We start from the raw sequence: 24,657 nt of genomic DNA, 5'->3' as shown, positions 1-24,657 counted from the left end.
TTCCCATCTCACCCACCTCACCCGTCTCTCTCAGAGTGCCTACCGAGTCTTCACCAGTAGCACCTGCTTAAAGCACATGATTCTGAAAGTCCGTCGAGATGCACGCAATTTTGAACGCTACCAGCATAACCGTGACTTGGTGAATTTCATCAACATGTTTGCAGACACTCGACTGGAGCTGCCCCGGGGGTGGGAGATCAAGACGGACCAACAGGGAAAGGTGAGCTTCATGGATGGGTGGGGCTTTTATCAAATCCTCTAGCTCACCAAGGAGAAGACTAGGGAGAAACTGAGGAGGGTTGTAAGGGAAAGTCTGTGTCTCCAAGATGTGCTCCTGGCTGCCAAGAAGAAGAGAGGTGACAACTGTCAAGTCAGGGATGTATCTACCCACACACTAGAGTTGGAAAGAGGGACTATCCTATGCATTATGCTATGGTTAGCAGCATGCCTGGCTGCCCACTAGACGCCAGTGGCCTCCCATTGTGTTATAGCTGTCTCTCCCGTGGGGAGCAAAGTCATGGTCGGTTGAGAATAACCCTGCCTGCTATATTGTCTCCTTGGATAGCTAACTCTCAGTGTAGAATTATTGGTTCATCGAAGTGACATTATTGCATCTTTGTTATCTCTCTCAGAAGATTTCAGTCCTCCTTAAAATGACCTGCCCAACAGGTGTATTGAGTTAGTGCTGAGTTCCTGCCTGCTTGGCTGTCTGTGTCTGTAACCCACGTTGTCCTTCCCAGCAATGCTCTAGGAGTCTAGCTGAGTCTACCAGAATAAGATTGTCTCTTAATCAGCACTGGACATCCCAGTGTGTGTAGATGGCAGTCCTGTAAGTTTGCTAGAGAATGGTCCCTGTGTACTATTTGATGAACTTTGCCAGACAGGATCCTCCCTCTTTTATGACCAAAGGAACAGGAAGTTTGGCCGACAGCTTTGTCCCTCAGTGGAAGCTGCACTGGACAGCCCCTTGCCTGCCTTACAGTGGACCCACATAAAAGCCATAGTTTCCCAAAGGCAGCTGATGGGGCGTCATTGTCCCCTGAGAGCCACAAATCCAGCTCCCACAAACCACTTAGCATGTCTAAGGACCAGGAACACCCAGAGTGTTAGCAAGTCTGTTACTGATTTTCCAGGACCTGGGCCTCTGGAGTTGGTGGTGAATTTCCAAGGAGACACACCTGCATAACAGAAAAGCCACTGTGGTCAGAAACTAGTGGGGCCTGTTTTAGTGGGTGTGGCCTCCCTCTGGAAAGTGACAGTGATTTGTATTGTGAGGACTCACGGTCCGTGTGTTAGGGTAGGAAATAAAGCCTGAGCAAGCACAGAGAGCCACGTTGACATGCAGCGCTTAACAGAGACGCCAAGAAAAAGGTAATGAACCAGCGAGCAAAATAGTTATGCAAACAGCACATGCTAATGTGAGCCTGCCTAGCCTTGGATTTCCATGACTGCAGCTCTTGCATTGTAACGCAGAGCGCAGTAGGATGGCAGAAGGCCTCCAAAGGCAATAAGTACTGGTTCTCCATGGTGCCCAGCAGATAAATCTATCACCTCTCAGTCATCGCATTAACAGAGGCCACAGTGGCTGAGACATACACTGAGAGTTTGATTCCATTTCAGCATTCAAATTAGGGAATTTCTGATGGGAGATAATTTCCTTAAAATTGTATTTAGTGAAATATATCATGTGCAAAAAAGAAAAAACAACTCTGACTTTGCAATGAAAACACGGGTTTTACTTTCAGTTTTGATAGACTAGCTGGGTGGCTGTACATGCACAAAAAAATTGTTTGGCCAATTGTTTATTAGCTGGGCAGACAGGCTTGTAATAGGAAACCAGAATTTTCAAGGTATGCCATGTATTGAATTGCTGAAGTTTTAGCCTTAGGTTTGTAAATGTGTGATCACAGCTATGGAGTGGTCAGAGAGACACAGCAGAGCATCTCAGTGGAAAGGAGCAGAGCCTGCGTACGTGGGCCATTCCCGCTCATTTCACATGGATCACCCCAGAAAGTCCTGTTACCTCGCCAAGCCTCACTTTGTTCATCATAAAAGAGCAGTTATAATGCCTTCCCTCCCTTCATAACTTTATAACCAGACTCAAAAAATAAATAAATTGAAAATACAATAGCAGATCAGAAGTATCTGCTAGTTTTCTTATTATTCCTGTAGTAAATGTCCACCAAAAAATATGGGGGAAATTAAAAAAATACCTCGTTGTCAAAGCACACCAGTAATGGAGCCATTAGGAAACACATTTCTGGACTGTATCCTTCAGGGTCAACTATCCAAGCCAGTGAGAATGTGCTCCGTAGGAGAGTAGGAATTAGAACACCAAATTCACCAACAGCTGGATTGACATGAGTCACTGTGCCACAGCCAGCTTCACAGCCACCCAGACAGTCCAGAACCATCTTTATGTCCCTCACCCCAGCCAGTCTTCTTGCGTTATCCACATGTTGAGAGATTCCGGCCTTCCCTTTCACTATGCATCATGCCAAAAAGTAAAACGGTGGATCTGGTGCTGTTTGGTGTGTTTGACTGCACAGTCATTCCCCCAAAGGGAAACAGGGAGAGTTTGGAGCTCTGACGCTCCAGGAAGAATGCAACGAAGACCAAAATGGCAGCTCACCTCTTCATCATGTTAAAAACCCAATAAAGAAGGAGACAGCCTCTGCCCGTCTTTGGTGGAGACTCTCTGGGGGCCTCAGTCTGGGCCAAGGGGTCAGTTACCATTCTCAGGGAGGTGGCAGGGCCTTGGGCCCCGTGGGTCCTGCTGCATGACAAATATGGGCCTGAGGGGCCTATAGAGGTGCTACCGCATCAAGGAAGCCACATCTTGCTCTGAGGAAAAGTACAGTTTTCCTCAGGAAATGGAAGTTTTGAACATATCTGCTCATCATTCACAAAATGATAAGTGACTTCTATGAAGCAACAGAAAGGAGCCATAGCCACAGAACAAGCTGAGAAGAAGCAGACAGATGAAGAGGATGAAACTAAACTTCTTTAAGCTAACCACAGAGAAATGAACAGAGCAGAACAAATGGTATGGAAAATCAAAGCACTGATGGAGCCTGTGATGGAGGAAACATCATGGAAAGTAGAAGGAAGGGACCAGATTTCAGTTGATGAAAGAGTGTAAAACTGGCCTAAAAGAAAACTTCTCATCTTTTCCAGGAGGCCCTGCAAACTACCCAGTTAACTAATACAACCTCCCTAGATTCCCTCACCTATGGACGTGGCTATCTAATGTGTGTTTTCTGTTTCTCCAGGAAGGACCTTAAGCTTCTTGAAAGCAAAAGTGTTTGCTCATTGATAAAACCCCAGAATAGTACCCAGCACCATAGCTGATACTCGGTAAAGCTGTTGGTTGAGTGATTTATACAAATTTCTGGAAAAGAAGCCAGGATAATAGGTATAGCAACAATCATTAAATAACTAAATATTAAAGATGAATCCTTTGATAATAAGAAAACTTTATTGAGGTAGATATATTAATTGAACCCATGGAGTTAAAATAATTCAAATATACCCCATAAATAAATACAACTATTATCTGCAATAAAATTTTTAAAAAACTAATTAATTTTATACATACAGAATGTCTTTAAATATGTTAAAATCTTATTAATACATAACCATAACACTATAAAAGTTGCCCACCATGGAATAAAAAGTAGACAGCCTCAGATTTCTCACCCAAATATTAAACTCTAGAAAGCCACACAGCAATGATTATAACATACAGATGAGAAAGGCTTGTAAGCCAATAATAGAACACCTTCTGATGACAGAAGCACAACCTCATAGGCAAGATCAGAGCTTACCCTTTGCTTTTACCCATCTTGATCAAATCCCAAAAACCATTCTCAAAGTGGATCACTAACAACACAAAACAAGAAATCAAATATAGGCAAATCATAGTTGTTTTTTTTTTAAAGGTAATGGTAAAGGTTCAGACTAAACCAATACAGAGCTCTAAATATAAATAATTTCTGTTACAAACTTTTAAAAATATATCAGAGAAGCCTGAGTAAAATATGCAAAGAAGATGCATAAAAGACAATATCGTAACAATTTGGATCAAGGCTGGAATAAAAAGAATAAAGAATCACCAAGCAGAAGAGTGAGTGAGGAAGGAAAGTGGTGCCAGGTCTAAGGTGGAGAAGGGGGCACAGACTGGGTAATTTGCCAAACAAAGTCTACACACAGTTATTTGACAAACTTAAAAGGCAACAGTTTGTGTCATTTAAAACAAGATATTTCTCGTCCAAATTCCTACAACAGATAAAATCAAACAAAACATAGTTGGTGTAACAAACCACAATAAAACCATGGAAAAAAATAAAAATAGGATAACAAAAGTAAAGCCAAACATAGCAGATATGCCAGTAAGTGGAAAGAGGATAAGCTTACTTACTAAAAGGAAAACAGTTTTATGTTTAGTAACAAAGATAAAATAAGATCTAGCTTTTTAAAAGATATATTTAAGAAGTGATTCAAAAAGTGTAGAGACCAGAGAATATTAATGTAATGCAAACACAATAATGGAAAAAAGCAGTAGTATATTAATATTATATAAGAGAGCTCAAAGCTATAATCATTAAGTGGGATCAGAGAGTTTATATTAATCCATGACATAATCAAAATACAGACACTATGACTGTATACCTTCCAAGCCAAATAATACTATATTGTATTAAATAAAGAAAAATCAGTGAAAAATAAAAAACAAAGTGAAATTCTACACATTGTTGTATAAAAGTTTTGAGATCAATGTTAGAGAATCTGGAAAAATGAATCAGTTTTTAAAGAGTAAAGAATATAAATGATCTACTTGGAAAATATAATCTCATTGATTAACCTATCATGGGATAAGTGATAAAAACATCAATGAATTACTTGCCCATATATCTGTATGTACTCCAGATGTAGGAAAGATTCACAGTTCATTTTATAAAGCAATCCTAATTTTGCTGATAAAACCAGACAAACACCACCTCTTGGCGCAGCCTCTACTATAATCATGCCATAAAATATCACTCAGTAGTTAAAAAACAGGGAATGCACCAACTTGGATGAATCTCAGGAATTTTACTGAGTGAAAAAACCAGTCCCAAAATATTGCATATTATATGATTCCATTTATGTAACATTTTCAACATGACAAAATTACAGAAATGCAGAACAGATTCATGGTTGCCTTGCAGTTAGGAATGAGTGTGGGATGAGTGTGGGAAGGAGGTGGGCACCATTATAAAAGGGCACAGTGGCACAGTGCCTGTCTGCAAGTGAATGGTCCTGAGTTCGATTCCTGGTAGAAAAACTGGGTGGGGGCAGCTTGAAAGAGGTTAGTGGTAAAGAAACTTTTCCATGTCTTGGTTGGGGTAGTAAATACAAGAACCTTCACAGGTGATAAATTTGCATAAAACTGTGCACATAGGAGTACAAATTAAAAACTAGGAATGTTACTGTGTGCTGTTGAGAACTGAACCCAGGACCTTCACACTGAACTTCATCTACAGCCCCTCTTAAAAAATTCTTATTTTGAGACAAAGTCTTGCTAAATTACTAAGTTTAGGTTTCCCAGGCTGGGTTCAGACTTGCAGTCTTCCTAACTTAGCCTCCCAGAGTGCTGGAATTAAGAGCATGCCACCACACCCTTGAATCTTTTTTTTAAAAAAGGAAGGAAGAAAGGAAACTATATGCAAAACTCTCTTGAGTTCCAAAAACCCAGTATTAAAACATGAAATATTGTGGGAAAGGGTGAACTTAATGGTAAAATTCATGTTTAGCATGTGCAAAGCCCTGAGCTTGATTTTTAGCACCCCAAAAGGACTCAATTTAAATTAGTGTATTAAGAGTAGCCCATCCAATTAAACAATTTTTCTCCCAACGACTTGATTTCATTTACTCCTGATAATATTTATCAGGAGTATTTATCACTAGTATTTATCACTAGTGATATTTATCACTAGTATTTAACCAGTAATTTTTAAATCATGGAGGAATTTCAATAGATCATTTTAAGAAATGCTAGAAAAGTAAAAATTAAATATACATTTATATTTTTAAAACAAAAGCGTATTATTCACAAAATAAATTCTAAAATACGATGCAATCTCATTAATATTATATTAAGAGAGGTAAAAATTAGACATTTCTTGTGAAGGAAACAAAATTATTATTTGCAAAGGAAAATCACAGTAGTTTATACAATGGCTTTTAAAAACCCACTCCACCAGCAGCTTCCATTACAATGATGAAAACTTGGAATGATCAGCTTACTTTGGCTCCTGGTTGCAGAGGTTTCAATCCCTGGCCAGCTGGCCCATGCTTTGAGGTCTGTGAAGAGGCAGCATACTATGGCAGGCACATGTGAAAGAAGAGATTTGTTTGCCTCATTGCAGCTGAGACAGGAAGAGGACAATGTCCCAATATTCCTTTCCAGGGCAGGTCCTCCCCCGTGACTGACTTCCTTCCACCAGGCCCTACCTACTGAAGATCTCACCTCCTTGCAGTAGCCACACAGGGATGAAGACCAAGCCTTCAGTACATGGCCCTTTGGAGACCATTCTGGATCCAAACTGTAGCACGATGTAAATATGTAAAAGAGTAAACAGCATCATATTTTGCAAATGGACCCAGTCATTTGCCAATCAAAGAACAAGAAAAGATTGCAACTACCTCCTCTTATTTAGCATGACTCTAGAACTTCTCACCAGTATTCCATAAAAAGTAAAAAAATAAAGACCTCTTTCAAAGAAGACAAAATCATCGTTACTTGTAAGTAAAAGTCTAAGAGGATATATGTACTTGTACGCTATTTTAATGAGAAAGACAAGTCTTTCAGGAAAACACTGTAAAACTTTTACTAAGGGACAAAAGTCTTTCATACACAGGTTTGGAAATGAGAAGTAGATACACTATCATAAAGAATGGATTACCCAGGTCCACAGGCAGCAACCAGCCCTGCCCCTGCGTGTACTCCAGCAGTCATCCTGGAAGATCCCCACAGGTAACCAGCTCAGGTCCACAGGCAACAGCCAGCACCCCTCTCACACACACACACACACACACACACACACACACACACACACTCCATCTGCCATTCACAAGCCAGCACAGGCTGGGAAAAGCAGCGGCCAGCCCTGCACCATCACGCCCAGTGGCCACCATCAGATACCCACAGCCAGCACTGGCCACATCAGAGAAATTGTAGCCAATGCAGGAAGTACCCAGGACCCCACTATCCACTTGTCAGGAAGAACCCAGGAATATGCCAAGATGAAGAGGCAAAAGGCAGTCTCTGGCCCTCAACCCAAGCCGAGCTGGTCCAGGAAATGTAAACACGGGAGAGATTGAGAGTTGCACACCTGAAGCTTCTGAAATGATAGCAACTGAAGTAAAGAAACTAATTCATGAGGTCATAAAAGAAATTAGAACAGAAATATTATCTCAGGAATAGAAGAAATGAAAAACATAATACAAGAATTGCTAAGCACCTCTAAAGAAGACATGGATAAAAAAATAGAGGAGGATAGGAAAATGAAGGAAACCTTGAATGAACAATATAAAAAAGATTTAGAATACATGAAACAGATTCAAAGAGATATTCGGGAAATTAAAAACTCCATTGAAAGCTGGCAAAAACACTTGAAAGAAACTGAAGATAGATTTTCAAACCTTGAAGACAGGTTGCAGCTTGTGATCCTGAAAGGAACAATTTCTTTAAAATAATAATAAGTAACAATTCAGTGGCTGCAAGGCTATTTCAGCAGTAATAGCAGAAAACTTCCCAAGCATGGGAAAAGGATGTGATATTCAGATAAGTGAGGCATATAGAACTCCAACTAGCCATAATCAAAATAAATCTACACCCAGACATACAATTATCAACATCCCAGAAATTCAACACAAGAACAGAACATTAAAAGCTGTTAGAGAAAAGAAACAGATCACCTATAACGGAAAACCCAGCAGAATCATGACAGTCTCCTCAACACAAGTCAAAAAGAGGTAGGTGTGAAGTATTGCAAGTCCTGAAAGAAAGCAACTGCCAGCCCAGATTAATGTACCCTGCAAAACTTTATTTCAAAATTAATGGAGAAACAAGATATTTCCACGACAAAGAACAAATGAAGAAATTCCTAGCTGCCAAACTAACTCTCCAAAGCAAATTACAGGACATTCTAGAGAGAGATAAAACTGACTGCAGTTCCAGGAACAGCAGCAGCAGGAGATCATTAAACATGGCAGATAATTGAATGGAGGGGAAAAATAGGCAGCCAAGGGCACTAAGATAGCATGGCAGAGACAAGACAGTGCATGTTGGTCATAACCATTAATGTAGATGGTCTCAATTCACCAATAAAAAGAAACAGGCAGAGTAAATAGAAGACAGGATCCATCAGTATGCTTTATACAAGAAACACGTTTAACTAGAAAGAAAATTCATAGACTGCAAGTCAAAAGAGAGAGAACAATGCTCTATGTGACTGCGAATGAGAAAAAAGTAGGGGTAGCTTTCCCATCAACTGTAGAAAGGGTAAGAAAGACATGGCATTTCTATACAATGGAAAGCTACTCAGCTATAAAGAGAGAGAACCTCTAGGCTCTTGTAGTTAAACAGATGCAACTTGAGATCATGCTTATGGTTGAAATGGTTCAGAGTTACATGGGTGAACATTGTGTTGTCCCACTAATATAAAAAACTAAAGGAGTTAGTGGAATCCAAAGTGCACAGTACAGGTTGTGAAAGTGAAAGGGGAGGAATTGTCTAAAAAGGGAAGGCAGTGGCCATTGTTAATCTATTATAGTGATTTGAATCCCTATTGTTTTCATTGTTCTGTTCAGTTTGGCTTTATTCTGTTCTATTTCGTTTGATTTTATTATATTTGATGGCATAGACAGCTATTTCACAGGTAACAAAATATATTATGGTAGTCCTATTATCTTGTTTTGAAGCCCTGTATTGCTTTCATTGTGTTGTTTTGGTTGATTTTATTGTTTTGTTTGATTGTATTATGTCTGATGGTATAGGCAGCTACTTTGAGGATAACAAGAAGCACTATAGTAACCACTGTTGTTTACCTATCATCTTGTTTTGCTTATCCTGTATTGCTTTCATTGTTTTGTTTAGGTTGGTTTTACTCTATTCTGTTTTGTTTAATTTTATTACGACTGTTGGTAAGAGCAGTTTTTTGAAGATAACAAGAGCCATATGGTAGCCATTATTGATTTCCTTTTATCTTGTTTTGAAGTCCTGGACCATGTTCATTGTTTTGTTTTGATTGACTCTATTCTTTTTTATTTCACTTGTTTTATTCTCTTAAAAAAAAGAATGAATTACCTCCAACATCATTTATAATCTTAAGGTGATTCTAAGCAAAACCCCAATACAACAGTTTTGAGACTTAATAAACTAAATATCAGTTTATCTTCAAAAATAAAAGTAAGTAGAGATGTTGAGAGCATTATGAAAAGAAGCATATAACATGGAATTCTGAAAAGATGATATTTTTGTACAGCTGGCATGAAGGTAGTTTGTTAATATATATCAATAACTGCAGGTACCTCAGTAATTAATTTTAGAAATTTATAACAGAAAAGATGTGTTATATACCTCTACCAACTCCCCACAATGAACATAATCATTATGCACTGCAAACAAGCAGTAATAAAAATTAAAATTCAAAAAAATAACTGCAATATGCATGAATCTAAGGACCCTACTTAATTTGATGTGTAAACCTTCTTGAATAATAAAAAGTCCTCTTTCAGTACTGATTAAGTTAGCTTACTTGTATGTTCAGAATTTCACATAAACATGATATGTTTTTCCACATATATTGCAGTCTTATTCAGATTTTTTTCAGTACTGGGGATTGAATCCAGGGTCTGGGCAATAAGCTATATCATCCCCAGTCCTTCTTTTTTTTTTTTAACGTTTTATTTGAAACACGGTTTCACTGAGTCACCAGGTTGCCCAGACTGAATTTGAATTTGGAATAATCCTCTCCCAGCCCCCCAGAGTGCTGAGATTACAGGAGTACACCACCACATTTGGCTTTTATTTAGATTTCTTGCTTGTATTTTTTTTACATTGTCATCACTTGCTTAAAGTCCCCATAATAGAGATTTTACTAAAGCAGTTACTTCATAAAGTATCTTAGAGGTCATAATTGTTAACATAACAAGTTTATCAAACTGTAGTTAACCAGGGCAGCTTGTTCACGTTTGATACAGCGTTGCTGGGTCCAAGATTTTCAAAGCACATCATTTCAGTTCCAGTAGGACAAACAGCACTTATCGAACCTGTGTGGGATGCTGTCTTGAAGAATTTTATTGCAGACCACAAATACTAGTCCATATGATGTTAAGAGAGTTGTCATTTAGCTTTGTCTTGGTGGGAGGGATGTTATTGATCTCCCAAATGAAGAACTTACTCTATGACTTTTCATAGAGAGCTTTGTAAACCCTTGTTTACTGTGACATCTAATACTTGGAATCATAAGCTGGTATCTCCCAAGAATGATTTCTAAATCTGTCACATACATCTAAAAATATCTAGCATTGATTAAGGTCTTTTAAAGCTCATAGCTTCAATAGACAGTACACTTTTCTCAAAAGAGAATAATTGCAAGATTGTCCTGTAGTACAAGATATTAAAAAATAATAACTTTTGGGGCTGGGGATTTAGCTCAGCAGCATAAGCACTTGCCTTGCAAGCAGGCGGTTGTGAGTTCGATCCCCCATACCAATAAAAAAAAATAATAACTTTCTGTTATGTGAGTAATTTTAAATTTAAAAAATAGCTTTTACCAAATATTGCAACATATACAATAGTCAGACATACCCCATGGATTTATGTACAAGAGTCTGTATTGAAACATTATTTTAAGATAGTAAAACAAAGTCTAATATTCAGCCACTAAGTGTACTGAAACTATTTTACATCTTTGAACTAATGCTAGTGGCTCATTAAAGCTCTGCATTAGCCATGTATACATACATGTAATCCCAGTGATTTGGGAGGCTGAGGCAGGAAAATTTCAAGTTCAAGGTCAGTCTGGGCAACTTAGTAAGACCTCATCTCAAAATAAAAAGGGCTTTGTGTTTGTCTAGCATGGCAAGATGCTAGGTTCAGGACTCTGTTCCATCTCAGTAACAGGGGATGTCTGTGCTAGAAAAATATTTAACAATTCGAGGAAATCTCAAGAAAGAAAAAGTGAAAATTCTTATAATAAAACTGTAGATTCAGACGTGGAAATGGAGAGGAGTGTGAAGGAAGTGGAGGAGAGGAGGTGGAGATCACCAAAGTATTTTGGCATTTATCTTTACTTTGTTGAGATATTTGGTGTGGTGGGTTTTCCTGTTTATGCAGCTAATGAGCAGGGAGGCACTTTGTGCCCTTAGGCACATCTCCCTGTCTGAGTTTGAAGTAGATTTGCACCATGGAGGTGGGGGACAGAAAACAGCATAATGCATGATCCCTGTCCCGTTCCCATATGTTACCTGTTACGAGCATCTCTGTTCTCACACTGCACTTTGTTTCCCCGCCTGTCCGCAGTCATTTTTTGTGGATCACAACAGTCGAGCCACTACGTTCATTGACCCTCGCATCCCCCTCCAGAATGGCCGCCTTCCCAACCATCTGACTCACCGCCAGCACCTCCAGAGGCTGAGGAGTTACAGCGCTGGTGAGGTAAGGCTGTTCTGTGCCTGATGCTCAGAGGGATGGAACTAATAGTGGCCGAGACCTAGAGCTGCCTGCTCAGTAAGAGACAAAGCCATACGCTGTGTGCTCCAGAAGAATTAGTGACCACTGTGGGGCACCCATGGAGCTCGTTCTTTCTGCTTCCCCTTGGCCCAAATCCTCATCACTAACAATCTCTCTAGTTTAAAGGAAACTGAAAAGGCTGTGATGGGAGGTCCTAGGACTAAATACCAGACCTGTTCCTCCTGCCAGTCACACGTGAAGACTTACAAGATCATGGCATTTCTGTGCCCTCCATAACTGCCTTTGAACTTCTGCTTCTCCATAAGATCCTGGAGAAGACTTCAGTAATGTCTAGGGAGATGAGCCAGGTCCTGTGGACATTCTATTGCCACCCTGCTGAATGCTCTTCCCTGATTTTAAATCCTCTTTCCCTGCCATGGTTTCTGCTGAACCGTGAAGAGTGGGACCTTGTTACCTTTCTGTATGACTCTCTGTATTCCATATCATTCCTGTTTTTCTTTCTCAAATTAAAACTGACATCAGTCAATCCTATAGGATTGTGAGCAAATCCCTTCTTATGTCCTGACTCTCATTTCCCAAGAATCTGTGTCTCTCCATAAAACCACCAAGATCTCACAAGATGTAGGCTTGGAAAACCAGTCCCTGTAACACAGCTTGTATTATTGGAAAACAATGAGGCAACAAAAAATGAAAAAATGTGGTGTAGGGAAGAAAGGAATAGAGACAGAGAGAGGAGACCTATTGTGAAACTCTCGGGGAACCTGGAAAAATTATGACCCACCAGACAGCCATTCCCTCCAGATAGCAAACACTGGTTTCATGGTGGTTGTTGACATACTATAAGCAATTATTTGCTGCTTGTTTGAGAATAGTTCTCTGTGTACTCTCAGAGTCACAACTGTTTCTAACCAGGGGTACTCATGACTTAATGCCAGTGTGACAAAATGTGTTTTTCTTTCATGAGCCCATCTTAAATAGTGTTGTTTTAGGATGCTCTAAAAGCATGATAAATCTTTCTTTCTGCATATAAGTCAAGTGTGGCTTTGACTATGCAGAGAGAGAGTGTTATACATCCCTGAATATTATGTGGATATCAGGATCCTCCAGATTCTCAGCTGGAGAAAGCAGTGGCCCAACTTCCCAGCTCAGCGTGCGTGTTCCCCATTAGTGATGGCACTTTTGTAATACTTGAGGAAGTACAAGATACAGTATCTAAAATTATAGTGGATATTTTTGAAACTCTGCATCAACTTGACACATGTCATATATTTAAAATGCCCCAACTCCTTAATGTGATTGAGGCAATATCAATATAGGGCAACTACAAGTAAAGAACCAGCTGAGTACAGCAGATTTACTGCCAATAAAACAAAAACATCAATCACCCAATGGAAGATGAGCCACCTAAACATACAGATCTCTTCCAGTTGTAATGGGAAAAAAAGAGGAAGCAAGATATATGATGTACATACAGGTATAAACTCCCTATGATGCATGTGATCAATATGTATACTTAAAATGCACCAGTAAAATTTTAAAACAAGAAATTCCCCTGAAAATACAAATATGAAAACCTTTTCTAATTGAAAGCACAAGATTAAAGCCAGTGCTACCACTTCCATTACCTGTTCCAAAGCTCTAATTATGATTTAACAGCTCAAGTACGCTTCCTCTAATATCAACATTAATAGCAAAGTGACACCAGCATCAGCCCAGAACCAGCTGGAAGCCTCTAACGTGAGAGTGAAAGGAAGTAATGGTGTGTTAGCCATCTGTCTCCTTCCTGATGCGTCCTCTGCAGACTCCCTCTGAACGTTAGATGTTCAAACCTCGCCCATCTGCATGCCCATCCCCTGCCTCCTGGTAACTGCTGACCAACATGGAGAAACTAAGAAGAGCAACAGAGAAGCTGGAGGCTGAGGATGTCTGATCCAGAGGCAGCACAGCAAGGAAAACAAAGCTCAGCCTCTAAGAAAACAAATACGTGGTTCACCCTGCTGTGACAGCCCACACAGCTCAGGGGACAGAAGACTGGAGGGATTCTGCTGTAAAAACAGAGGAGGGACACCTGAGCCGTGTGGCCATGTCTGCTGTGATGTAGACTTGCTCAGCAAACACTTATTCAGGGCATATCTTGCTCTGAGCACTGAGGAACACAAAGGACTCTGAAATAGTCCTTTGTATTTTATTTTCAAAGCCAGGCTAAAAATACAGAGTCGAGTGACAAGAGAAATAAGAATATGATTGAGCACCATGACGGACATTAGGACAAGTGCCATAGGAGTTCAGAAGAGGACAAGGTAGGCACCTTCTAAAATAAGGTGTCTGACCTGGAATTTGGAAACTGGTAGCCTCTAGCCTGGTGCAGCCCCATCGACAACACAGCATCCGTGAAGGTGCGGGGCAGGTTTAGGGAAGATCTGTAGGAGACGGGGTCATTCGTGTGACCCACACTGGCTGTGTGTCGGTTTGGGGGAGCCTTGGCACTCCCCCTAGAAGAGCACATGGAGTGAATTTGAGAAATGTAACACCATGATCACTGTATAAACATGGGTGTTATAGATCATTTCACCTGTTGTTTCTCAACATGGGGAGACTTGGCGCTTAGGGTCAGGACAGTTTTCTGAGATGTGAAACTGTCCCATACCATTCCAGGACCTTTGCTTCCTGTCCTGTCCATTAAAGGTTAGAAGTGACCCTACTTCACTAGTCAGTGTGATGGACAAAACAAAACAAAAAAATAAAGCTGAACAGAAAGCCCCGTACTAGTCAGTGTTCTTCAAAGAAACAGAACCAGTACAACAAGTGAATACATGCATAAATGGATAAATAGACAGATGATCAGGGATTAATTATGTTCATTGGTTCGTGTGATCACGGCACCAAGAAGTCACACGGATGCCGTCTGAAAGTGTGCGAACTACGGAAGCTGGTGGCATAACTTAGCTCACGGCCCAAGACCTGGGACCTTGAGAACTATTGACTCAAGTCCTGCAATCTGTAGGCCAGAGAGCCTGAGGTTCTGGTATCCAATAGCAGGAAAAGACAGGCATCCCAGCACCTTTTTCTGTCTCTCCATTCTATCAACCAACTGGAGGCCCCATTCACACAGGGTGAGTGTAGACATTCCTAACCCACTCTGTGGTTCCGATGCCGGTCTCTGCCAGAAGCACCCTCACAGATACACTCAGGGAGAATGCTTTACAAGCTATCTGGGTGTTCTTTAATGCCATCACTTAACACCTAAAACTAGCTGTCATAACCCCAGATACTTCCAACTGCCTGCCAGGTGATTGGACCACCTTGGTTAAGAATCGTATTTTGTAGTTAAGCAAACCAAAGAATTCAAGTCACTCAGGGAGTCCAGTGACACAAAGCAGACTCCCTGATTCCCACCCTGTAAGCTGGCATCTTTAGAAGAAGTCCCTAAAGGCCAAAAAGAAGAAGGACTGTAAGAGGGGTTTGAGGGAGAGGCCATTGCCACAGTCCAGTAGCAGGTGAAAAAGCTGCTATCACTTGGATGTTGGATATTCAATGTCCCCCGGAGGCCTGGATAGTAAAATCTCTGTCTTCAGGGTGTGCTGCAGGGACGTGGTGCAATCTTTAACAGTTGGGGCCTAGGGTCTGGGGTGTGTGGGCTAATACTACAGTGTGTACTGAGCAAGTACAAAGCCCTGCGTGACATCGCCCGCAGCCACCCCAAATGGGGTCTTGTGGCGGGCCTTCACGTCGCTGGGGACATCCTGTTGCAGAGGATTATAAGGACCCTGGACTTCTCCTGGCTATGCAGTGAATGACTTCATTCCACCAGGCTCTTCCACCATGATGTATTTATTGCTCACCATAGGCCCAGAGCAGTGCAGCCAATCACTCAAGAACTGGATCTCCAGAACTAGGTGCTAAATTATACCTTTTCTCTCTGTATCTTGATTATCTCAGTTATTTTGTTACAGTAACAAAAAGCTGATTACCATAAGACCCCAAGGCAAAGAGACAGAAAACAAAAGTTCAGAGGCATAGAGCAAAGAGTAACTGGAACTCCAGTCAGCAGAGTCCCAGAGCTGGCTTCTCCTAGAGGAGCCATGTGGCTTCACGCATCTCTTTCCTTTGGGGGCCCTGGTTTTCTCATTCTCCCACGGAGGGCCACCAAAGTCAGTCCCAGCTCTGTGATCCTGTGTCTTTGAGGCTGGATTCCTAGTTTTCCAGACATAACTAAAAGTCAGAGTCCTGGTATCAACACAGGTAAGACAAGCAGAAAAGTGGATGGGGGAAGTTGGCAGGTTTGTCTTCAGAGAAGGGATAACAGTTACAACAGCAGGATATCCGGTTACAAATGACAGTTAAGCAAACAGAAATGAGAGACTTGAGAATAACAGTTATTTCCGTAGTTCACGATTTTTCCTGCCAGTCGTCTTCCAGATCCCCAATATGTATAGGCTATAGACCAGTTCAGGTCCACGGCCTGATAGGCCTGGGGCTGCACTGCAGGAGGTGAGGCAGGAGAAAGCAAAACTTTGACCTTATTTCCAGCTACTGCTCATTGCTTGCAGTGCCATCGGAGCTCTGCTTCCTGGCCTGTGTTGCATCAGCAGGACATGAGATTCTGAAAGGAGCAGGGACCCTGTAGTGAACTGCCCCTAAGAGGGGTGTAGTAGTGAGCCCCTGTGAATCATCCTGAAATCCGTGTAAAACTTGTCCTCCACTGAACCAGTCCCAGGTGCCAAAAAACATTGATCACTGTTGTCATATGCAACAGGCAGTGGAGAATTCACCATATGTGTTTCTTGGACCATCACCTTAGTTACCAGTACTTTGACATGACATAGCATATTTATAACACACATGAGCCCTTCTTTGAAGTATGACTCAGCAGTTTGTGTTTTAAAACTGTGTTACTTAAGGTTGTAATCAAAATCAGTTTCAATACCCTAAATCCTAAAAGTCACTGATAGAAACACTGCTAAACATTTTTTAGATCATTTTCTGTCTCCTGGAAATTCTGCAAGCCGATTCCTGAGTACACTTATCAGGAATACAGGACTTATGAATAAAAAGGTTATTAACACTTTGACTTGCATTTGAGTGCATTCACACATCTATCTGCAGTATATTTAAGAACCAACACAGCAGGCTTTAGCTCTGCTCGTAATGTGTACATGGAATTGAAAGAGTATGTAGGGCTGTAACTCGCAGACGCATTTCCCTGTCAGTAAGGAAATCACTAAAGGTTAACACCTGTGTTATGTTTTCACTGCTGTTAACAGTATCGACTAAAATGTATTAGGAAAAATAGGCAGAACACATCATCTTTATCAACTTAGCTTGTTCAGGTTAGGAAAATCAAAGTCACAAAAAATCTCTGGAGATAAACACAAAAAAGCTTAACAGTGACGTTCCAGAGAACCTGCAAGGAAGGGGCTGGCGAGAAGAGAAACTTCTGACTTTAAAGCAGAAGTCACCTTTGTGACTCTTGGCAGTGAGCTGCTTTTGCAACAAGGTCATTTTTTGTTGGCTCTGTAGACATGGAGGAGTTTTCACACAGAAGGCTCAGCTTGGGATAAGTAATTCCTACATTACTTCTTAAAATTGATACATGTGTTCTTAATTCTGTATGACCTGTTCTACCTGATAGGTTTTGTGGGAAGTTTGTAAAACTTGGACACCTTTGAAAATAAACTAATTATATTAATATATGTTGAAGGTAGGAAACACAGACAGTTGGAAAAGAACTTAAAAGGTAGGCATGATTTCCATCTGGGGTTGCTCCTCAGTGCATTCAGAAGTGCGAGATTGGGTCCTGGTGTCTGTGGTTCTGCTTCACCTTTACAATCGTCCAGAAGTCACTCCCAGGCCTCAGGTGTCTTGTGTAATTTTTTTTTTTTTTTTTTTTTTTGGTACCAGGGATTGAACTGACAATCCTGTGCTTGCAAGACAGGTGCTTATGTCACTGAGCTAAATCCCCAGCCCTATAATGAAAGAGGATTTTTTTTTTTTTATCAGTACCGGGGATCGAACTCACAACCACGCGCTTGCAAGGCAGGGACTTATGCCGCTGAGCTAAATCTCCAGCTGTATAATATTTCATCATATGGCTCTATCATCCCTTAATTCAAGGATTTGTGTGTACCTTATATTCTTGCCCACTTTTCACTGCTCCATGAAATGACCCAGTATATCCAACAACCCCTATGTGGATCCATTTGGTTGGTTTTGTTTGATGGTACTGGGGAAGGGCCTTCCAGAGTCCTGAGCCATGTACTCTGATCAGTTTATTTAATTATTTGTTCATTCATTCATTTATTAATTTACCCATTTATTTAATTTCTTTAGAGATAGGGTATTTTAAGTTGCTAAGTTGCCCAAACTGGCATCAAACTTGGCATCTTCCTGTCTCAGTTTCCCAGAATGCTGGGTCTGCTGGTGAGAACCACTATCTCTGGCTGAGAACTTCGTGAATGGTCTATTTGTAAAACACAAGAGGTATCTAGAGATTATGTAAATTCGACTGAGCCTTTCCCTTGATTCCATTTTTTCAAGCCTCAGCTCTCCAGTGTTTTCAGAGAGGGGATTAGCTTATCATTAGCCAGATGCTGTCTATGCCCCGCACTTTTCAATCACAGCTTTTAAAGAGCGTATTGGTGTACACGCCTGCATTGCAGAGCTGAGAGAAGCTAATATGCCAGTCACTGGAAACTATGTTTTGAGGGTGACAATTTTGTTTTGTCTGGAAAGCTAAATGTCTGAAGTTTTCACATTTACAATTGTGATTAAAACGACCAACATATAAAAATTAAAAGCAATCCTAAAAGTAGTCTCTACTTAGCCAATCATAGAATAACCAATCATAGTATGTCTATGGGAGAGGTAGGCCGCTAGGGAACATTCTGTCTGCCTCTGTCTGTCTGTCTGTTTCTCTCTCTCTTTCCCTCTCTGTCTTTCTCTCTTCTTTTTCCTCTTTCTCTCCCTCTCTCTCTCTTGTCTCTCGCTCACACACAGACACACCCTGAGAAACTCAGACCCAAAGGCCCAAACACCAGGAAATTCGAGTCACATATTGTTAATGTTAAGTGAAAATTTCAGGCTTCTAGGCATCTTCAGCAGTTACAAAAGCAATGTTGGCATTGTGTTTGCAGGGAAACCCAAATCAGTTCCTTGGGATGGATTGTTTAAACCATGGCAGGGCTAGAGAACCCTAGAACATCCTAAATTCTAGCTCATTTTTACAATTCCCAGAGTTTCCCAAAGGCTTGACTGAAGCTGACTTCCTCTCAGTCAGTTCCTGGGCCCTTGGTTGCAAAATGTCCCACCATGCTAGGCTCTGGACTCTGGGCTATCCAGCCCTTGGCAGGTGTTTCTGTGGCTCGGGGAACCTCAAGCCATGTGTTATTTCCTCCAGCTCATTCAGAGTTGACCTGAAGCATATTTGTCAGTCTGCTTCTGGGATTGTTTTACTTGATCTGGATTCTGAATTTCCCAATCCAATTTAGTTCTACAGTGACCTCAGAAGTAGTCGCCATTTTCCCCTAAGCTTATTACAACACAGGAAAGACTTTCCTTTGAGAGCTGGCATGAGAAGGGAGCTCTTCCTGTTTCAGAACCCTGTTCACTTTGGGGTGACCCACTAGACAATTTCACTTGAGGTGAGACAACAGGGGTCAGTTGAGTTCAGTGCACCAGGCTCTTCAAACTCAGACTCCAGATTACCCACATCTCGCATTTCTCTCTGTAAATAATCACTTAGGTGTTCAGTTGAGTGACCTTTGAGAATTTTGTCTTTCCATTATCAGTCACACTTTTAAACACACATTAAGGTGGACCTTACAGTTCTGTTCCAGACAAATTTTACACATTAATTAATTTATGAAGCAAAAAGAGAAGTGTGGGGACTCCATTCTGTATAGTTCATTAATCAGTAAACTCTTCACCCCTTTGTGCTATAATCGTTTAGCTGAGATGAGAAAGAACTTTTGCAGAAATAGCAGCTTCCAAACCATGCATAGTGACACATGCCCATCATCCCAGCACTCCAGAAGCTGAGGCAGGAAAATCACTTTAAGTTTGAGGCCAGTCTGGGCTACATAGTGAGTTCAAGAATAGCCTGAACTACATAGCAAGACCCTGAGGTCTCAGAAAATAAAACAGCAAAAACATCTTAGTGTCTGGCTGGGCAGAACTGAATGCTAATGACAGCGAGGTGAAAAATTTCCCAAATTGACACTTGGGCTTTTTCAGTGTCTATCAAGTGAGCCATGGCCAGTGAGAAAGACAGGAGAGAAAGAAGGTATATCCCCTCAAACTCCCAGAGAAGCAGTAAAGGCTGCCATCTACAGATAATGGAATGGTAGCACATCTCTGTTTACAAAGATGCTATTCTTAGTGTGAAGTGTGAAAACAACACCTAAAGGAATACTGGCAATTACCATGTTTTTCATTAGAAACGGTTAAGTTATTTGTCCAGCACTGTCACTCACACTATCATAGATGGTCCAGTCTTAACTGACCATTGTGAAGCTGACTTGACCTTTCTAGACTGCATGCCACAGGTTTTCATCGGCTCTCCTGAATTCTGAGTAAATTTTATACTTGTCTCAGAGGGAGAATTTTCTTTTCTGTTTTATCTGTATATTTGAACTCTTAGAAATGTCTTATAACATTGTCTTCAAAATTCTTAAATATCCTTATGCCCATTTTGTCATACTTTGTCCAACACCACATAGATTGAGTCACAGTGTACACTAAATACTATTTGTCTGGTAGATGAAAGCCAACATGAGAAATCTGTAGTGCCCCAGTTTTAAAGTCTTACTCCTTTTTTTTTTTTTTTTTGGTATCAGGAATTGAACTCAGGATCTCACGCTTGCCAGGCAGACACTGTGCTGCCAAGCTATATACCCCACCCTAATGCCTTACTCTGTAAGACACTGCAGAATAAAATATATATGGAATTGTGTTAGAAAATTTATTATCATGATCTAGAATTTATAGGACTTATTAAAATTTAAAACTAAGCCAAGTTAGCATTATCATCACAAATGCCAATTTTAGACTACATAAATTGTTCATTCCATGAAGTTCTGTCACATGGGTGAAGGCTGGAAGCACCATCGCTGTAAACAAATGCTTTATATCAGCAAGTTAGCTAGAATCCGAGTTCTCTATCTTAGAGTTTTAAATTTGGGCAAACTTTCTTTTCTTGGGACCTCAGATTCTGTGTTTGTAAGTTCAGTTTCATCGTGCTTCTCTTGAAAAATTTGTGAAGCTATGAGAAACTCAGTATGTCAATTTTAAAATTCATTAAATCCCCCAAGTTCTAAATCAAGGGAGTGAATTTTCTGTCATGAGACCATAGGCACTCAAAAAAGAATTCCCTTTGAGAGTTGCCAACCCTTTTCATAAGAACAAGTCCATACCTCTTCAGCACTGAAGTTCAGTGCCTCTTGGAAAGGACAGTATTTATGTGGAATTTATGGCTCACATAGTTCTGATAACAACTATTTCTTAGTCTATTCAGCTTATTAACTTAACAGCATCCACAATATTTGACACAATCACTTTCTTAACCAGAGTACAACACATCAGCCAGTCATTTTTAAAGAAACTTGTTTATTCTTTCTTTAGTTGGAAGATCATAACTTTTTTACTTTTTAAAAAAACTTAGATGATGTCAGCATTATTTACCACTCATGTTAAGAAATTATTACAAAAAGATCATCTGAAATTGATGATGGATTTTTAATCTCACACTTTTATTTTAAATCTAGGCCTCGGAAGTTTCTAGAAACAGAGGAGCCTCTTTACTGGCCAGGCCAGGGCACAGCCTGGTAGCTGCAATTCGAAGCCAACATCAGCATGAGTCATTGCCTCTAGGTATGTATTCGTGCTTTGAACCTCTGGACACCCCGTATTTTGCCTTGTTTTCTTGACTCATCTAATATTCAAGAGTGTATTTTCTCTCTCTCTGCTGTTATGATATTTCCTCCCCAACCTTTCACTCCCATTTCCTTTTGTCCTTTTCCTCTTCCTTCCCCTTCTCGCCTTTCTCTACTCTTCCAAGACACACCCTCCCTTCTTCTTTATCCCATTCTATGGTTTTTTGGCTCCATCCAGAAGAGCATTGTTGAAGTAGAATAATGAACCTCACTGTTGCCAGATGCAGTTTTAAGTTTACACCTCTCTTTCCACATATGTGTGAGGAGAGCTTGCATGGTATTTACACCTAACCTCAGCTACCAATTTCCAGAACGCAGACCACTGTCTCAAGGGAAAGTGAGGCAAAAGTCTTGCATCGTGGGTATTTCCATCATCACCACAGGGAAATCAGCACCAGCCGTGGCTTGTATCAGGTGCACGGGAAAGATTTCTTTGAACTCATGAAGAATCTTCTGCCAAAATAACTGTGGCAAGAAACATTAGAAGCGTGAGCAATATCTCTCTGAAGAGCTATTTTAGTCTCCTTACCTGTTTACACAGAGATTAGTTAACACCTACTTAAGTACTGGACTTATCATTGATGATTACTTTGGTCTCGTTCACCTTTCATTTGATCATTCAGACATAATAATGCTATTATGTGACATTCAAAAAATGCAAGAACTTGCTTTTTTTTTTTTTTTTTTTTTTTTTTTTTCTTTTTTTGTGTGAGTCCTTCAGAGTTCTACACTAGTTCTGGTATCAAGAAGAAAGTTTCCAGACATCAGAGAAATGATCTCTGGGCTGCGGACTGAACCACAACTTTGCACTTTTGTGTTTCAGCATACAATGACAAGATCGTGGCATTTCTTCGCCAGCCAAACATTTTTGAAATGTTGCAGGAGCGGCAGCCAAGCTTGGCAAGAAACCACGCACTCAGGTACAGCTCATCCCTCGCCCCTGGGTCTCCACCACTGCGGGCGAGAAAATACCTCTATGAAGAGAGAGAACAGAAGTATAGGAGCCTTTTTATTCTTGCATTTAAATTCTAATTTGAGGGCCAGGGATGTAGCTCAGTGACATGGTGCCTGCCTGACAAGGATGAGGTCATGAATTTGACTTCTGGTACCTCCACAAAAAATTCTAATTTAAATCTTCAAAACGAGAAGCCCAGAGCTAACAGTGTTCTGGGAATTGACACAGATACAGTCATATTGTTGAGTTATATTTTACTTTTGTGATGTTGAGGTGATACCCATTCATTTTGAGGAAAACACAGAAAAGGAACAGCAGAGTTTTCATTTAAAAAAATTGTCCATGGTGGCAATGCCCTATAATCCCAGCACACAGAGAAACTGAGGCAGGAGGGTCACATGTTTTGAACCCAGTCTTGGCAACTTTGGAACCTGGTAGGATTCTGTCTCACTATAAAAAATTTTAAAAGGGACTGAGGATATACTTCAGTGCAACACCCTGGGTTTAAGCCCTAGTATCACAGTAAATAAACAAAATTTGTGCAAAGCATTATAAAATTGTTCTGATTTTGAGGTACAGTTGCTTAACGGTAAACCAAATACAGTTGCTTAATGGTAAACCAAATACATAGGTAACACACTCGAACCAAAAAGCAAATACGAAGTTCAGTGGTACCTCAGTTCACAAACTTTGTTCTTTCTACAGTTCTGGTGGCAAACCAAGTTGGATGAGAACTGAATCAGACTCAGTGGTGAGGTTCAGAGTTGACTTGATGGGGAAATTTAATTCGGTTCCCATCCAGTTTGGTTTGTGACCAGAATCATGGAGAGAACTGAGTTCATAAACCGAGGTACCTCTGTATCATATATGCTCTAACTACTTAACTCCTGGTGTCCATTAGAGTCATTTTTGAAACTCCAGTTTGCTTCGTTTGAGCAGGCTTGCTGCCTAAGAAAAATATCCCCCACATTCCATCTTGTGTTTTCACAAAGAAGTTCAAATTCCTCCATCCTGCAGTGTTCACCCTGCTCAGGGGTTAAGGGTGTCCCCACCGTGGGACTGGAACTTCACTCCCAGCCCGGGGCTCCTGAGGCAGGTGTGTTATTCATCTTCTCACTACTGACAAGACTTCCAGTGTGGGCAATTTTGAGATGCTTAAATGGGGATGTGTAGATAGCAGTAGGCAGGCAGGTGAGAAGCCTGTCCTGTCCGGTGATGGCCTTTTCTTCTTCCTTTCCCATCTGGTGGGCTTACAGATCTGGCTGGTCCCTGACCACCTGCTGCCCTTCCATCGTGATGTCAGGTCCTTGCCACCCTCTCCAGGTTGTTTGATCACTCTTCTTTCTTCTCCACACCCCGTATTAACACTGCTTTCCCCTGCGGTTTTACTCTGTGTGAATCGGACCCACCAGCCCCTCAGCCCCTCAGCCCTCTCCTCTGCTCCTCCCTCCCAGGTAAGAATTCACCTCTGCACTTTCCCTTCTCAGCTCCTTCTTCTGGCTGTGGCCCAGCTTGGGATCCTTTCTCCTCTGCACTTTACAGGGGTCTCTCGTAAGATCTCCATGATCACCCTCACGATGGCCAGTTACTTTCTGATCAAATCGTGTCCTCCCACTGCCTTTAAAAAGAGACTCCACAAAAAAGGAAATAAATAAGCACAGCATCCGTCGGGGCCTGCAAGGTCTGGCCCTCACCTAATTCTCTATCCTGAGTTCGTTTGACCCCTCGGTGTCTTCCACCCACACCAGACAGCCTGTGTTCTCTCCAGCCTTTGGCCTTCTCAGAATGGCTTTTCTGTCGTCTTTGGTCCCATTTTAAAGACACAGTTCACATTTAAAGGCACAAAAACTCAGTGATCCAGGCAGACTTCAATATTTCTTTTGTCTGGCTTTCATAGCATTCACTTCGTGCCAATAAGAGAAATTTAGATCTCTTGTATTCTGTCATTTACTGTGTCTCTGTATACACTGTCAGCTCTTTGGAGAAGGACATAATGTCTTCTTTGCCTTTGTATCTGCTCCGCCCGTCAG

At 40.9% G+C, this 24,657-nt stretch overlaps 1 protein-coding gene across 7 annotated transcripts in view; it reads left to right on the top strand.

Annotated features, from left to right (window-relative positions):
- The window catches only part of Hecw1 (HECT, C2 and WW domain containing E3 ubiquitin protein ligase 1), a 388,661-nt gene that overhangs the window by 304,709 nt on the left and 59,295 nt on the right, over nucleotides 1–24,657 (top strand). For all 7 annotated transcript variants that reach the window (XM_063233918.1, XM_063233919.1, XM_063233922.1 and 4 more), the window contains 4 exons: nucleotides 35–220; nucleotides 11,573–11,707; nucleotides 21,505–21,610; nucleotides 22,496–22,592. In XM_063233918.1, the coding sequence (XP_063089988.1) occupies nucleotides 35–220; nucleotides 11,573–11,707; nucleotides 21,505–21,610; nucleotides 22,496–22,592 (524 nt within the window). The remainder of the gene's footprint in view (nucleotides 1–34; nucleotides 221–11,572; nucleotides 11,708–21,504; nucleotides 21,611–22,495; nucleotides 22,593–24,657) is intronic.

This window comes from Cavia porcellus, unplaced genomic scaffold (assembly GCF_034190915.1).
Source record: "Cavia porcellus strain 051 isolate PalLab524CR breed Dunkin Hartley unplaced genomic scaffold, mCavPor4.1 scaffold_23, whole genome shotgun sequence".
Taxonomy (NCBI): domain Eukaryota; kingdom Metazoa; phylum Chordata; class Mammalia; order Rodentia; family Caviidae; genus Cavia; species Cavia porcellus.
The sequence above is the reverse complement of the archived record's forward strand: the minus strand, read 5'-3'. Positions and strand labels throughout refer to the sequence as shown.